This window comes from Pyrgilauda ruficollis, unplaced genomic scaffold (genome assembly GCF_017590135.1).
Source record: "Pyrgilauda ruficollis isolate IOZ18807 unplaced genomic scaffold, ASM1759013v1 scaffold5, whole genome shotgun sequence".
NCBI classification, from domain to species: Eukaryota; Metazoa; Chordata; class Aves; order Passeriformes; family Passeridae; genus Pyrgilauda; species Pyrgilauda ruficollis.
In genome coordinates, this window is record NW_024526599.1 from 15,309,784 (window position 1) to 15,326,647 (window position 16,864).

General features: G+C 39.0%; 1 protein-coding gene across 4 annotated transcripts in view; it reads left to right on the plus strand.

Moving 5' to 3' along the window:
* STOX2 (storkhead box 2) overlaps nucleotides 1–16,864 on the plus strand; it is a 138,754-nt gene that overhangs the window by 107,442 nt on the left and 14,448 nt on the right. For 2 of the 4 annotated variants that reach the window (XM_041480014.1, XM_041480015.1), the window contains exon 2: nucleotides 16,531–16,683. In XM_041480014.1, the coding sequence (XP_041335948.1) occupies nucleotides 16,531–16,683 (153 nt within the window). Of the gene's footprint in view, nucleotides 1–10,539; nucleotides 10,555–16,530; nucleotides 16,684–16,864 lie in introns of those variants that run through there. The other 2 variants (XM_041480016.1, XM_041480017.1) reach the window with 2 other exon arrangements.

A 16,864-nucleotide genomic window follows, 5' to 3' on the forward strand; every position in this document is an offset into this window, starting at 1 on the left:
TCTGGGGGGCAGTTTATATCCTTTTGGTATTCTGCAAGTGCTCCTTAAGGAGCAGTATCTGGCAAACAGAATTGCATAATGTTTGTCTACCTAGGTGATGAATGAGACAATCAAAGGCTGCGTGTGAGGGGAAAATATGTGGTGATTATGTTTTCAGGGTAATTTTTGCCCTTGAAAGACGTTATCTGGAAGAAACCTGTCGCTGGGAAGCTACACTTAACTTTTGTGTCCTCAGTCTCCAAAGATATGAAGAATACCAGAATTGTACTCTCTAAAAGCAAGAACTTCTTACCCTGTATACCTTAAGAATATAATTTTGTAACCCCCAAACTTTTCTTGGAAACACTAATTACATCAAAACTTCCATCAAAAAATGTTTGTCAGGAGCAAGGCAAAAGACACGTAAATCACATCCAAACCTCTATGCCCTAAAGTAGACTTTTAGGCTCTTGTTTGTAAACTGAAGTATGAAGGAGAAGTGTCCAAGACTTTCAGGTATTTCCAGATATCTTATGTGCCTGGATTCTTTTTACATTTGAGTGTGAGCTTCTGTGCCATGTTCCAGAAATGAGTGCCTAAAATTAGGCTTCTTAGTAAGTCTTGATTTTAAGAAGTACTGATAGTGCAGCAGCACTCAATGAAGATAAAGGGAAATGAAAACCCACATCAGGTTTGAAACTCAAGCTGCGACTATTAGAAACAACATATGGCAAAAGAAGCCACATTTGGCTTCTTTACTATCTCTGCCTTTTCCCATAACAGGAAGATTTTACAGAAATAGTACTTGCAACCCTAAATGTCAATGGTTATGTACTCTTGAAGACTGAAGCTATCAGAACCCAGAAAAAAATACTAGTAGACAGTTAATTCCTTTGTTTAAACATTTAGTTTTTGAATGCATCATGATCATATGATTGAACAACAGGAAGACATATGCTTGCCTGTAAAAAATTAGTATTTTATTTTTACTATTGTATATTCCATTTTTAACTTTCACCGTTTTGTGCATGATACAAAAGGTAAGGCAGATGAATTTAGCGGGATTGTGCATGTACTACCAACCCTGTCAATAAAACTTCTGGAAGTTGTACAAACTAAATCAAATTAAACAAAACACTCTTACTCCAGAACAAATGGCTATTTACGTAGGTATAGTTACACCGAGATAGTTCTGACAGTAAATTAGTCTTTTAGACCAGAATCCTGAGGCCAGTTTCCATCTTATCCCTGTTACACAGATGTTCTCCAAATTATGTTCCGAGCATGTATCAAACTGGATACTGCATAACAAATCCGTGTTGGAATAACTCAGTTAAATGCAGTACCAGAAATGAAATACCACAGTTTAAAGCAAAAATTCACAGGCATTATGCATAGGCTTTGCAGACCATGCAGGACACCCTTTGGGTAGCCTCACATTTTCAAGTTCTTGTGGATTACACCATCTTTGTATGAAACTACACGTGCATGTGTGTTTTCAGAGCTGCTCATAAAGCAGCAGAACACTTCTAAAGACACTATTGGTGATGACATGCTTAACTGCTTTCACATGTTTCTGTTCAAACCATTAACATGCTTCCTTAGTGATGATGTATGTGTGTCTTATTAGCATGCATACTACTAATTTACTCTCAACTTTCTTTACTGTCCTGTAAGCTCCCACCCTTCCCCTAGCTTCGATCTTTCATCATAAAAGCTTAGAAGCAGCCTTTTGGATATGAAGCTAAATGTTTCTTTTTAGCTATTCTGCCTGTTTCAGGCACTGGGAGGGGAGGAGGGCTCTTTCCAAGGCAGTGTAGTAATGTGTAGGTACCCTTGGCAGGAGCTTGGTGCTCTGCTGGGGGTGCTGCCTTTGCTGGGTCACTGGCACCTGGGCTCCGGCTTGGCTCTGCAGCATGAGATATATTTGTTCTTTCGGGCTTTTAATTGAGACTTTGAGTGGAGGCTCTCACTGAATCCTTTGTGTGACAGGGGGTGAAGGTCAGCCCAGAAAACAAAACAAAGGCAAGCACCAAGTGGATGCAAAGCACATGCAGATCAGCTGTCACAAAACAACTGTCCTTGGTTCACTTATTTCTTCACTGATACACGCAGCCATTCCCACTTTGCTTATTCCAGCAATCCTGTAGATCCTTACTTTTTCCCCAGCCTTCCTGCAGCTGGAGGTACTAATTTTATTTCTTACCATTTGGTTATTATTTCTGCTTCCATTTAGCCCTGCCTTAACAAGTCTTCTTTCAGAAGTAGCATCTCAGATGCTGCATTGCCTGCTTTAAGAATCAAACAAAAATCAGCTCTTTCCTCACATTTCCTTTTAACCTTTCCTGTGTTCTTTCTTTCTTATATTATTTCTTGTTTTTCTCTCCTGTCTTCTTCTGCTGCTAAATTAATCTTTATAGCCTAGGTTTTTCTTTAGGTAACCTCTGTATCAACTCTTTAAAGTTTGTAGCTAGTCAGATAGGAAGAACAGCAGGGGTCTCAAAAAAGTGCATTCAGAATTACTTGCCTTCCTGTAGAAGTTTCTGAGGGCTGATCTGTGCCGAAGTTCCAGCCTCCCAAAGGGGGTGGCCAGGTGAGAGAGGGGCATGTACCATCCCTTCATCATGTGCAGTGCCATGTTTACTGATAATCAGAAATGCTTTTGCAGCAGGGAGCCTTCTCAAGCCCTGTTTCTGACTGAGACGTTTTTTACCAAAGTAGGAGGTGCCCTCAGGCCCGTAAGATCTTGGTGAGTTAAAGTACTGCCTGTGGAGATTGCTTGCTGAAAGAATACGATGGTAACTATAAGGACTTGTTTCTTATGGCCAAGAGTAAGGAGTTACAACATGGTGACAAGATATAAGGAATTACTTACTTTGTTGTTTTAATGTGTGTTAGAAAATAACTATCTTGCTATGGCGTAAAATGCAGTAATTCAGAGTTTGGGTTTTTATATCCTCTATGCTTTGATCTCAACGTTTTTTTGATACATTATTTTTTTCTCACTGTGTCCTGTGGTTACTTGTGAAATTTGTTAAAGAAATTATATTGATTCTCCTTTTCTAGCCTTTTGGTTTAGTTCAGTTGAAGGTGAGATCATCATCAGCTCCTGAGATCATCTCAGGAATTTAGCCTTGATATCCTAGTTTAGGTCTCTCTATACTGAATAAGAGGGCAAAGAGACAACTATTTTTATGTGCTCTCATCTTTCAGAAAACTGGGTCATAGCGACACTCAGGGAGCACAAGAACTCCACGCTCTAGTGCTTTATAAATGCTTGGTTAAAGTCCAAAAGAAAAGTCTTGTCAAGCTTTGTTTAGTATAGAGAGAGAAAAAAGGATGGCCACTTCTGGGCCCTGTAAATGGTTAACAGGGCTTTGTGCAGCAGGGATCAATACCAAATGTTTGGGGTTTAATAGCTATACAAAAAATCTGAAGGATGGAATGGATAATGAAGAGGTAACCCTGTCTGTCAGATCACAGTTGTTCAGGTTCATTAAGACTGCTGAGGAGGATTTCAGAAGGGACTAGCGACAGCTGAGTGAAACAGCTGAGCAATTCTGCAGAGTAGTGACATCAGCACTGTAGTATAAAGCAATGCAGTGGGCATTGGCAAATAGTGCTTAAATTGGTTAAGTTTTGTGCTTTTTTGGGAGCATGGTCTCTGCGTGTTGCTGGAGTCAGTGGTGAATGCGTTAGATGAGTCAGGAGTGGTAATTAAAAGTCTAAACTTAAGACTATAAATGAGGAGGTATGTAAGAAGTCATGCAAGAGAGGTTGCTCTGTGAAATTGGTAATTTTATCCTTTTGGATACTGTGTTTGGTTTTATGGTTCATGTACAAGGCAATTTTCAGATTTCTGAGATTTCATTTAAAAATGGTACAGCAACTGGTAGAGAGGTATTACTGTTTTAACAGTAGTAGAATGTCTGTTATAGGTTTTAGTTTAGTGCTTCCTGTAAATAAGTGCTCAGTAAGATTCAAAAGTAAAAGATTTGTGAAATGGACAGGAGGAAATATTTCATCCAGTGGGGTGTTTAATTGTGGAAACCCCTGGTTCCAGGTACTGTCATTTATTTGGAAAGGTAGGTTTTGGTTGCTGCATTTGCTGACAGTTATACTCATTGGGATAAAAAGTCAAAATATGCCAGTCCCTGAGGATCTTTAAAGAATTGTTTCTGTCTGGAGCAAGGGCATTTCCCTTTAAGGTGCAGTATACACTAGTGGTAATGTGTGCAGTTGGATTTCTAATGCTTCCTCTATAAGATGACTGATGAGCATGAGGGAGGCAGCAGATTTGGTGAGTTGCTGTACTGTTGTGCCATGGCATTTCCTTTGTTCCCATCCACATAGCTAATTCCCCACACAGGTGAGACCAAAGGACAGAATTTGAAAGAATTTTGAACCACTGTAGGAAGCAGGAGTCATTGCATCTACCTCATGCAGGTAGAGCATAGGGGCAGAATATACTAATACAGCTTCTTCATGTATTGAGGTGTAAAATATTTCAATTTCACTTTAAAGTACATCTTCTTAAAGATACTCCAGCCATATTGAAAACTCTGCTCTCGACCACAGGGAAAAAAATGACCCAGTAAACTCTCAACTGCTAAGTCTTTGGAGCATCTAACCTTTTCTTTTTAAAAGCACTTTGGCACTAATTTAATTGATTCCATGCCTGGCCTTTTCATCAGTTCTCTCCTAGCCAGGAAAAACTGGGCTGTTAAAGGCTGCTGCAGTACCATGGGACTTGTGTTCAGTGTTGCAGGTTCTTATTTTAACCTGATGTTATCTGCCAGTCATCACTATTGGTTTGAAAAGCTGTAACCACTGCAGTACTCTCTTTGGGCTGAAAACCTTTTAATGGTTACAGCAGTCAATATAAATGAGAGAGTGCACTATGTCTTTGGGTTATGTTGCTAATTATTACTTCACCTTTCAAGAATTTTTTTCTGCTGACTAGTTTCTTACTGAATGTTTGCTGCAGCATCTTCAGCCACAGTGCATGTGTTCTGGCTAAACTGAAGAGGATAGTGAAGAACATGTTGTTAAGACCTTCAACAGCCGTATTTTCGGCTTTCAGAAGTGTTTGGAAAGGAGTATTTTTATCTGTGTTTTTAAAATTTCTATAAGAAAACACCTAGGTTTATCTTTGTTGGTTGGGTTTTCTTTCTTTTGTTTCTCATTTGCTTACTCTCTCTTGCCAAACCTCCTCTAGTGTCAGATTTTTAAAATGCTTCTATCTTTCCTTGCATTTGCTGTTTGCTGCCAGAGGACAGGCCAGCTTTGTTTATGAGGGGGTGGGGTGTTGGTGTGGTTGATTACAATATAGCATTAACATGAGTCAAATTAATATAATAATAGCAGATTTCTGTGAAAAAGCCCCAAATCCTCCTCCCTTCTCATTTTGTGGTCCTAGCAACAAAATATCTTACAGAATTCTTCTGTGTGGTTTAAAATATCACATACTTTCCAGTGAGCTATAATTTAAAGAAGCCTCATTTAGCAGTTGAATTCTAAAAAGACACAATTGTTTTACCTAGTGGGCTTTTTGAGGGAGGGAGTTGAGTTGGTTGCCTTGGTTCTCCCGTTAAGACTTGATGTTTTCATTCAAATGCTGTTTCCTGGGTGGTTGTATTAGCAAGTGTCACACTGGATAATGATTATGTCCTGCATTAGGTAACACTTAAAGCATTGTTTGGTTTTGGTCTTTTTTAGATTCTTTTTTAGATTGTGGTAAGCAGAGATGCTTAAAAATGGGTAACAGCAGAGAAGAATTGGATGATCAAAGATCCTTCATCATATGCACAGAGTGAGCTGTTGAAGATCATAGTCATGGGAGTCAAACCTAGCAATATTTGCTTCAAGCTCACTTGCAGTCAGCATAAAAAGGTTAAATGGAACTGCTTGCTCAGTTGTAGGGTGGCAGTGAGCCCCCAGTAAAATACAGCTGTGGGGAAGAAAGCAGGGTATAAGGTAGGGTATTTCTACTAGGAGTAAGGAAATTCCAATTTCCGATGCAGGTGGGAGGTTAGCTGGAACACAAGAATATGGTGCAGAATTCTGGTTGTTGCTTTTAGAGGAAAGTTACATAAGTTAGAGTAAATGTAGAGGAGTCGTCTAACAGGAATAAAGGGACAGGAAGGGCAGACATACTGTTCTCTGCTAATAAACTGGGGTGTAAGAAGCAGGAGTAAGAAAAAAAAAAAAAAGAGGAAGGATATTTAGCTCCTAGACAACATTAGCACAGAAACAGATGGGCATTACTTGTTGAGGTTTTAGTGAACTTAATACCCTGATCATGTTTCCTCTTGTGATTTCTTAAAGAACCAGGAGATTTGTTCAGGTAAGTCAAGCAGAACTTATTAGCATACTGCAAGTAAGTTGTTGTTAGTGGAGCACTAGTGGAGCACTAATATGTCAAATTTTCTTGTATTAAGAGATTTCCTAAAGAAATGAAAGTGTAAGTTGGTATCTTTCTGATGTTCCTTAATCTGGTTTCTTCTGACGCCACAGGGTCCCTGGGCTGTGTTCCTAGTGTAGTGACTGAGTGGTTCCTGCTTTGTGAAGTTCATTCTTGTAGAGCTGATCATGATAACCAACACTGAAATTAGCTCAGTTGGTTGGAACATGGTTCTAATAACACCAAGGTTGCAGGTTTGGTCTCTTTATGAGCTGTTTAGTATTGTTGGACTTTGGATCCTTATGGTCTCTTGCAACTCAGAATATTCTATGATCCCGTGGTAGATAACTATGGTCTGCAGCTACAGTGGCTGAGCACTGGTAGCTGATTTTAGCCTCTGAAATTTGGGTAACTGGTAGAGGCAAGATGGACTTGCACTCTTGGTAACCTTCTTGGCTTCTTTTGACATTGTTCTTTTTAAAGTTTTTTTTGTTTTCTCTCTGTGTTATCATGTGTGTGGGTCTCTGTGTGTGTGCCCCCATTTTAGCATATTCCTTTCCTTCTCTTGAGCTTCCCTCTAGTGATTGGGAAAAGGCTGTGGCAAAGGAGGGGAATCCCAGGCTCCAGCTTGGGAGGACTGAAAGATATATGCAAGCTAATGGAGAGTTTGTCAAAGGAGTGTGTGCAAGCAAAGAAATTGGGATTTTTACATCATCTGCTGGCTCAGTGTGTGATGAAGATTGATGTTAGGCTATACTTTATATTGTACTGGTCTATTTGGATGCATGTGCATGCATGGAGTTATACAGAGAGAAGTATGTGGTGTGTTTTTACTATATACTATCTATCAATAAGGCAGCTTTTGTTTTAGTACCAGTCTCTGTTGTGCTGCGGGGGGAGATGTGGAATGGAGGAACAGAGCATCTGCCCTGGTTGGGGAGTGCATGTGGTATTTTGGCTAGGCCTTCCTCCTGTGAGGCCTGTCATGTGACATCACTGATGATGGCAGCACTGGTGTCCATAAACTTCAACTCTCCTAAACATTCTCATTTATATTTTCCCCGCTGCTGGTCTCTCACTTTTGCTCTCTGCTATGCTTGAGGTATCAGGTATTTCTTGCTGTCGTTAATACTGCTAGAAGGGCTGTGTAATGGTGCTGTAAGGTGATGAATTTGAATAAAGAGATGCCTAGGTGCATGCACACAAGATGTCTGCATGCTTGGTGCATTCCAGGTATCCACAGGCATCACACATACAAGAGGAATTGTCTCACTGAAAGAGCTTGCGGTTGTATCAGTCTGTTCAGAATACTTGAGTTGGTCCTGAGCATATAAGTGCTATAGAAATTTGGTAGAGAGAAAAGCTATTTAGGCTGCAGTATTACCTTTAGCTTTCTTTTGCCAGTGTTTTAACTTTGGTGTTAGGTGCAAAGCTACTGCAGCAAGAACTTGTGCATGTCTGTGAAAACAATGCTGCATGCACAGGCCCATTTAGCTTTGCATGACAGTTGTCTGGTGCAAAGGGGAAGAAGATTGGAACTGTTGTTTTTACTTTCAGTAAGTGCTTGTTCTAATTCACTTTTAAATTTTTCTTCATGGAGTAGGTTTTGTTGCTGTAAAGTGGGTGTGTAGCAGACAACCAGAGTTTCTGAAGGACAATCCTATGGGACCCAGAATGTTGTAAATGTCAAGTTGGATTCATTAGAGGTGTTGTGGCTGATGCTGCAGCTCCAGGGAAGGCAAAAATTCTGTAAAGCTGAAGAAAAATTTCCTGGAAGGAGGCCTTTCAGGGAACACAAAAATTGTTGACTGCGTGTATAGCAAGCCCCCAGCTTTTAATGTTGAGATTATGGCTACTGTGTGACTACCGGTGTGGCAAAGCATGCTGTTAACCTTACACTTGTAAATCGATCTGCTGTACGGCTTTGCTGTGTCTATTTACTTGTCCTCTTGAAACACACAGACCTGTTTAAGGCTTGGTTGGACTCTTTCACTGCCAGGGTTGTTGTAGGGCCAGGGAGGTAGTGACTTTTGTATTTCGTTCAGTCCTAAGCACCTGGTATGTTCATTTGGTGAAACACATAGGAGAACTGCCTGTTCCAGCATAGCACAGGTGAGTCCTAAAGTGCTGTGTTTCAAAATTTTATGGATTATGTGCCTTCTATGCTTCAAACCATTTCAGAATGCATGGAATGTAAGAACCCTTAAATAAGTGCTTTGTGCTTAAAGGAAGTTTGAAAACTTCCTTTTTCCTTTTGCACCTCCATTTTAGCATATTGGTCTGATTTTGATGATTAGGTCATGACTAGAAATAGTTCCTTTTCAGTAGAGGCAATTTTAAGTGTTTCCTTCTTTTAAAAGAATATCTCAGAACAACTAAAAATGTTCCTCTGAAACAGCAGCATCTCTCATCTCATACACTATTCCTATTTCTTCTGTGTCTTCCTGATATTTACCTTAGCATATCCTCACCAAGTAAAGGAAAACCTAGCACTGGGAGTGAGATCCTGACACAGTGACCTCATTCTGAGCATTACCTTCTTTGTCAGTGGTAGCAGAAGCTGAAGCAGCTCTGCTGGCCCTCGGCACTTGGAACGGTTTGACATTTTCTGTCTGGCATGGTTTCAGGGCTCACTTTGTTTTAAGCCCAAATGGTGAATGGGATAATGAAAAAAAAAGCTTACAAGAACTTGTCCACTGCTTCTAATTTTTTGATTAACAGTTCACAGCCGCACAACTTTGATCTAGTGTACAGCAGAGCTGTTTGTTACATTTAGATCTGCAGCATTCTTCAGGACTGACAAAAGAGAGTAAATCTTTCTTTTTAATTAATAGACCTAAAACTGGTGTAATGAAAAATATTGAATATTTAAAGAAAATACTGCTCTGTGTAAGTATCTGTATGCCCACGTATGTCTGTGCATTTATGTTTCTGTGTATAGGGGGAGTTGTGCATTACATCAAGAAGATATGTTAGGGGTGATTTTTTTATCTGGCTAGAGGGTTAAAGCTTTAACTTGTCTGTGCTAATGCATGTAAATAGCTTTCTTGTCCACTTAATGAGAAGGCTGGCTTGTTATCCTGTACAATGCAGCTGGGCACTGTTCCAGAAGCATAGGCACTTCATTTCAAAGACAAAGAAGCCAGCGCAGACACAGGGAGAAACCTGGAACATTGCGCTGTGGATTTTTTCAGAGCGATGACTCATTTCAGTTCACAAAGGATTCTGGGCAGGGTAGTGAGAAGTCAGGTTGGCTGATCCATTCCTATGACTTCACTTTGCAGAGAGCCAGAGAGAAGAGGAGTGACACTGCAGAATCCTGAGGCACTGCAGTGGAGAGGTGCTTTGCAAAGACTGTGAGTGCCTTCGGAACAGGGGGTGGTATCAGAACGTGATTTCAGCCATTCCATGGAAACAGGGCAAAGAGAGAGATGTTTTCAAAACACTGTGTGGGAGTTATATTTGTAGTCCCTTTTAGATTCTTCTCCACCTCCTCTGTAATTTCTTAACCATTTATTTCTCATGCTTATGTGAGAATTGCATGAAATAGTGTTCCTTTCAGTGGACCTGCATAGATAACTGCATTTTTTTCTTCAGTATGCCCCTATTTCCTGCTTCAAGAGGTGGGTGTTCAGCATGTTAATGCCTTAAAGCATGCTTTGTTTTTCTTCTTTCAGGTCCTGTGGCACTGACCTATGCTGCATTCAGCCAGCTTCCACAGTGATATAAAGCCCCAATATGCACATTGTTGTTACATCACAGCTTCTCTGGATACTATACTGGAGCACGGAACCAGACCATAGGGGTTCAGGTAAGTCCCCCTTTTTTAACATATTGTGTGCCAGGAATACAGACGTGGACATTTATTAAAAAATGCATTTGAAAAATATTGTTTGGGGAGACACATTCTAAAGCACACAATATATTAAAAAACCACACTCCCCCCACACCTCCTTCCCAGGATAAGCAGCGCTACAGAAATCTCCTCAACTGAATCCTCTGGGAAAGTTCCGTGCTCCAGCAGAAACTTTATGATCATAGTTGTAACACGTGCTGGGATATCACTTTGGATCAGGAGGCAGCTGGCCACAGGACATGAACAAAGAAAAGGAAAACTGAATCACAGGAAATACACAGGATGAATGCATGTAAGACGAGCCTGCTGACTGTGGGTAATTTAGCACCTGTTTCTGAAAGTTGGTGCCACTTGGTGAAGCTGGAGATCATGATTTTAGCTGGGTCTGAATGATTAGAAAGATCAGTTTACACAGTTGAAGTTAATAACTAGTAAGGAACTAGAACTCTGTTTAGGTTTGTTATATTGGTTATGGTAAGTTTGATGTGTTTTCTTCAGGCTGTGTAGATTTGGAGTGGTCACATTCTTGAAAGTGTTCATTATTTATTTTGGTGGGTGTGCATTTCAGAGATGAAGACATGCTGGTTAGTGAATGAATGTATTACTGCATTTGTTGAGCCTTTGTTTAAGCTGCTCTTAAACAGGAATAAATGGAAAAATCTTTAATGTATTTTTTATTGTTATCCATCCCCTAATATGTGTATCTGTCCAGTAAACACAACCTGCAGTTTTTTTCATAAAATACTCCAGGAAATGTAGCTTAAAAGGAGGATTTAGGCTATGTCTGGAAACAGCACAAGCAACATTTCTTCTAATTTTCTTTGTTTCTGATTTTGTCAGTGAAATGTGATCTCTTCTGTGTTAGCATGCTAGTGCAGATTCAAGGTACTTCCCAGTAGTCTGGTTAATACCAAAGAAATCAGTATATTCTTCCTTTTCCCTTCATTTGTTCAGTCAAATGGGAATGTCTAACTTTAAATGGCAATTCCTTATTGTCAATTCACATCAGAATAGGTTTGCTACATCTACTTACAAAGTATTCTTTAATTAGCATAATTCAGTCAAGCTGGGGTTTGAGGCAAAAAGGGGTAATTGTGTAACCCAGGCCAGACATGTAACTTCTTCAGCATCTGTCCCTTCATTAAATAAATCTGAGGAAGAGACTCTTCTTTTTCTAGAATAGACTTTTTACTTTCAGTATTATTGATAAAAAATTATAATATTCTAGGCCCTCCTTTGCCCATTACAGGTAGTTTTGTTAGAAAACAAATACCCGTAGTTCTTCCCAGGGTGAAATCATAGGCAAGCGTTGATGAGAACAGGCTGTTGGCAAGAAAATTTTTGTAGGGGATTTCTGTTGCAACCACCACTATAATCATGAGATGCCGTGAAGTTACTATGCTCTAGCTTGATGTTTTCTGATTAATAATGTAGTTCTATAAACAGCAAAAGAAGTGAAGTCAGATTTCCTTTGTCAAGTGTTTTTTGACTGGATTCTGTCCTATGTAGTGGGAGGTTGCTATGCCTGAAGCTCTGTATAGATGTAATGTGTAGCAAACACTTGTTTTAGAATTGCTACTCTTGTCTAGTGAGGCTCAATCTCCCTAACACATACAAACACACAGATTGTGATTGTGCAAGCCTCATTTTCTATGTAAACCAGGCTAAAAATTATGTTTAAAGGTTGTCTTGATCCATAAGAAACAAAAGATTAAAAAGGTGTTGAGAGTCTGAAGAAGTGAAACTGAGCTTTGACTTCCTGTACTTTACAGGATGCAGAGTGTAAATCAGAGGGTCTCCTCCCTATTTCAGAGAAATAGGATGTATAAATTCTAATATAATATGATTTTGCACTGTAATTTCTTTAATTCATTTACAATTGTTGTACTGAATTGGTTCCATTTGTATGTCAAGAGGTGATTTTTCAAGTAATCTTTATGCAAAGTTCATGAGACAAAGAGTTTGACTTCCAGGTCACTTCTTTCCAGCAGCAGAATCACTAAGAAAAAGTCTGTCATTGGTATGTAGTTGTTAATTGCTGATACATGGTACAGAATGTAGTCTGCCTCATTTTCTCTCAAAATGGTGTTACCCAGACTTGCAGAGAAAAGACACACTAGATACACCGGCACAGGAAAAGTTCTGGCTGGTATGGGTTCAGGATGTGGGAATTTTTATTCCCAGCTATGTTAGACCATCAATATCTCATCTGTATGTTAAGGATAGTTATGGTTCCCAGTTTTTCAGAGTGTATGAAAACCACTGAAGAAAAATGCTATGTAAGAGCTAAGTATTTATTTTATGTGCTACATTATCTTTTGTTCTAAGTAATAAAAATAATTTTTCCCCCAGGCTAGTGATACAAATCCCCAAGGCATAAATGAGTACAATTCCTGTTCACTGTTTCTTATGTGCTTAGACATTCTTTAAAATTGAATGTCACTTAATACAAGAAGTCTAGAAAACTTTTTTTTAAAAAAATTATTTAGAGAGAGTTTTGGAAATACATTGCAGAAACAGAGCTGAAGCTATATATACATGTATATATATCTCATATTTAAACAAAACATGCAGTCAGCTGGTGAAAACTGCTCTCTGAGCTCCAGTTTTCATTTAATTGGGAACACAAACATGTGAAAGTTGAGGCTAGTAATTTGATTTCAAAAGAAAGCTGCTTGAGACAAGCATCAGTCAGAGCTAACAGGAGCCATATGCTAGATGTTTTATGTAAGTGATGTGGTCTTCAAAAAAAGTAGGAAAAGCATAGTTGCTTTTTTTTTTTTTTTTGAGCAGATCTTTCCTAAAGAAGTTCTAGTAAACCTTCTGTTCAACAGTCTAACAGTATTTATGTGTGTAATTGATGTTAATGTATTATATTATCTCGTAGATGCAAGATATTTGCTGTTACTGTGCATCAAAGAAGTTCATTGACTTAACTATAACCACAGAATGTGTGTAATTTCCCAGAGCCACAGGACAGACAAGATAAAATTTGGCAAATTAGAGCTTCCCTGAGTGAGGGGAGTTTGGCTTTCTATCACTAGGTCTGCTTAAAATATGTGCTAGCCTTTTTAAACAAGAGCTAGTAACAATCTCCAGCAGTTAGTTATGAGCAGCAAGCTATGGAGATCATTCTATCACAGCAGAGGTGAAATGACAGTTTCCTGGTCATAATGAAGAAGGTTGAAGAGCACTCAGTGGAAAAGAATAAGGCTTAACTCACGATATTCCCTTACAAACCAGAAAGGCCCTCACATAAACCAATATTTTTTAAGCATCTCTATTTCATTTAAAGCCACTTAAGTTATTATTTAATGGGCAATTATAGTAATCTTTGTAGTTTATTAAATGGTTGTCAAGCTCCCAAATATTTGCAAGCAGGGTGTGTGTTACCCTGGTATACTAACTATAACATGCTGTGCTAGAAATTGTGTTAACATTGAGGAACCAATACTGAATGTTTTGTATTGAGGAGTTATGTGAAGTATAGTTGGTATTTCAGTGGAAATTCCTGTCTTGTTCCTGGTGACAAGAGTCCTACTGGCAGGGGCTCAAATTCAGTGCAGACGGAATGTTTTCTGTTCACTAACCTAGAAAGCAATTCCATGCTGAAGGCCTCTTTAAAAGGAAGAATTGTGTGAAGTTACTAAAATCTGGCAAATTTTATTATTTCTTAGCTTGTACTTAGCCAGTTTTAAGTTAACATGTCCCGACTGGAAGTGATATCAGAGGTGGATTTCTGCAGGCTCCTGGCAGTCAAGGAAGAGGGATAGGCTGCTCCTGGGCATGAGCAGAGCAACTGGTTTCTGAGTTCTTGTCCGATCATCTGTGGGCTGCAGAGCAAAGCTTCATATATAAAATTCCTTGAGTGCCTTTACCACTTCAGGAAGCTGGTTATGGTGTTATGGCCCCTTCTCTACATCCTGAGTATCATTCTGGTTAGCTGTGAATGGATCATTCCCATGCAAGGGAAAGAAAGAGGTCTTCCTCCTGCTTTCCCATCCTGGCACCTTTGTAGGTGGCAGTGAGAGTGCATGGCTGGGAACAGGAACCGGCATCCTCCTGCCAGGCTGCTTCGGTTTGAGAAATTGCCAGGTTTTTGATGATACAGATAGAACAATTAAGGAGTTGCTGCCCTTTACCTGGATGCCCTTAAAGCTGCTCTATCCCAGCAAAACCAGGACACCAGAGAGCCCATTCAGTGCCCCATGAACTTGGTAAGATTAAACCTCAGCTGTGGCCACTATATGCCAATCTGACATTGCACTGATCTTAATTTAGTAGTTCTCCCAAGGACACCCATGACACATAATCTTTGTGTTAAAGACAGTAGTTTCTTAAATTGCTTAGCTAAATCTGCATAATTCCTACCTTAATTCTGATGCTTCTTAGACATGAAACTAATCGTTAAAGAAACTGATCCTCTATACAAAGTGTATGGTGACTGGTGATCAAAGTTGGTAAACTTATGTGTCTGGCTGATTACAAAGATTTGTCTCTGAACCAGTTTAAACTGACAGCACACATAATAATTAGTAAATAGCAATATAATAACTGTGACATTCTTTATCCATACTCAAATGATGAGGGAACAAATGGTGTTGCTCCCATGTCATATGGAAGCATATCTCTCATGTTTCCCTGTAAGCTGTGTGTCATCTTCTTTGCTGTTCTCTGTAATGCATGTGGCAGGAACTTTGGGTGTATTTGAGTAAAGAATGTTCAGAGGATGTTAGATTTTAAGGTCATAATTCTGTGGTGAGATAAGAATGAGTAGGATCTTGGGCTTCACTCTGTTGAAGAGAGAGGAATGCTGCTGTGCTGGGAAGGGAATGCAGCATTGATCTGGTCAGCCCTGATTAAGCAAAAGCAATCAGGAGATAGCATAGCACAAATGTGCTGCTTTAAATCATTCTTGTGTCATGAATAATGTGTATCACTGCTGCAGAGCAGATTGTAGAGCTTGTGATTGAAAAATATTGCTCATAAGTCTTGCTGAGACAGCTATGCAGTTTACTACTCTCACCAGTATTTTCCCACCAAAGTGCTGAGTATAATGCCAGAGTAAATGCATTTTGATAATCAATTTTAGAAGCTGCTGCTCTTGTTTAGTAGACATAATAGGAATATAGAATCAATGGGGCAGATATTAGATCTTTTGAATTGAGAATGAAAACTTGAATTAATTTCTAGTAATTTGATTCATGATTTGATTACAAGGTGTTCCTCTGTGACAGAAATAGGGTGATTTTTGTGACATTTCAAAGCCATTTAGGTAGAACTTAATCCCTGGCTATTGGCTGACCTGTGGCCAGAACAGGATTCATACTTAAGCACCCTTTGTTCTGTCTGTTACTCTTTATTACTCCTTTTCCACGGGCAAGAAAAATATTTTAGCCTGTTGCTTTCCTCTCTTTGAGATCACTGGGGAGCTGTTACCACTTGAAGATTTACAGAGCAGAATCAAAGATTTATGTACTTGGATAAAGTATATTAAAATAGGCTTGTATATGTGTAGTCGTGCTAGTATTATCAAATTGTAATTTCTCCCATAACTTTAAGATCTTTCAATGATTTTTTTAAACTGTATGTTAATGAATGGTTTGTAAGACAACATGAGAAAAGTTACAACAAACTTAATTTTCAGGCCACCCTGAAACCATTAAAACTTCTCTTCTAAAAAATATATAGTTTGTACAAAGACATTTGGCATGTAGATCCAGGAGAAGTTTATTCAGGGTATCAGTCTTAAGGTATTTTGATGCTTTTGGGCCTCTAAAGAGTTCCGTGCTTTATCAGCTGAGTTAAAATGACATTCATTAATTTAGCAACATTTTTTTATCTTTATTACTATTAATAAAAAATACTATATCAACTGGAAATGGTGGGTGATCTATACTTTGAAAGGGGAGTGAAATTTCCCCTTTTATGTCCAGAGAAATATATGTGACTGTTTTGTTTGTGCAGTTACCTAGTAGGATGTTAAGAGGAGATTTTGCAACCATGAGTGCTAATTTATTGGCATTTTTCTGAGTCTGTCAGTTGTACCCTTCAAGAAACTATGTCTGCATAGTGTACATCTCCCATTTGCCGTGGTTCTCTGTTAAGTTTTGAAATAAACTTAAGTTTTGAAATAAAGTGATTGATGGTTCTCCATTGTAAGAATTTTATCCCCAGCTCAATACAAAAACTAGAGATCTCTGAATTTTCACCAGCTGTATCTCTGCCTCTTTGTCCTATGAGCAGATTTTTTAACAAAACCCTTCATTGCACATCTTTTGTCTTTTTACAGGTGATGTATCACCCATCAGCATGTCTCCCATCACTCAGTCACAGTTTATTCCACTTGGGGAAATCCTTTGCCTGGCCATCTCAGCAATGAACTCTGCCCGAAAACAAGTCACACAAGAAGCACTAATGGAGCACCTAACCACCTGCTTCCCAGGTAACCTGTCATTAATAAATCATCAGTCAGATGAGCACATGTCTGCAAAAAGGCAGTTAAAGAATCCTCACTACCTTCTGGATGGGAATATTGACTAATCTGACATTCTAACCAAAAGTAAAAGGAGACATTAGAGTTCTAATCTTGGAACTTGTTCTTTATCCTTAAACATATAGAGAAC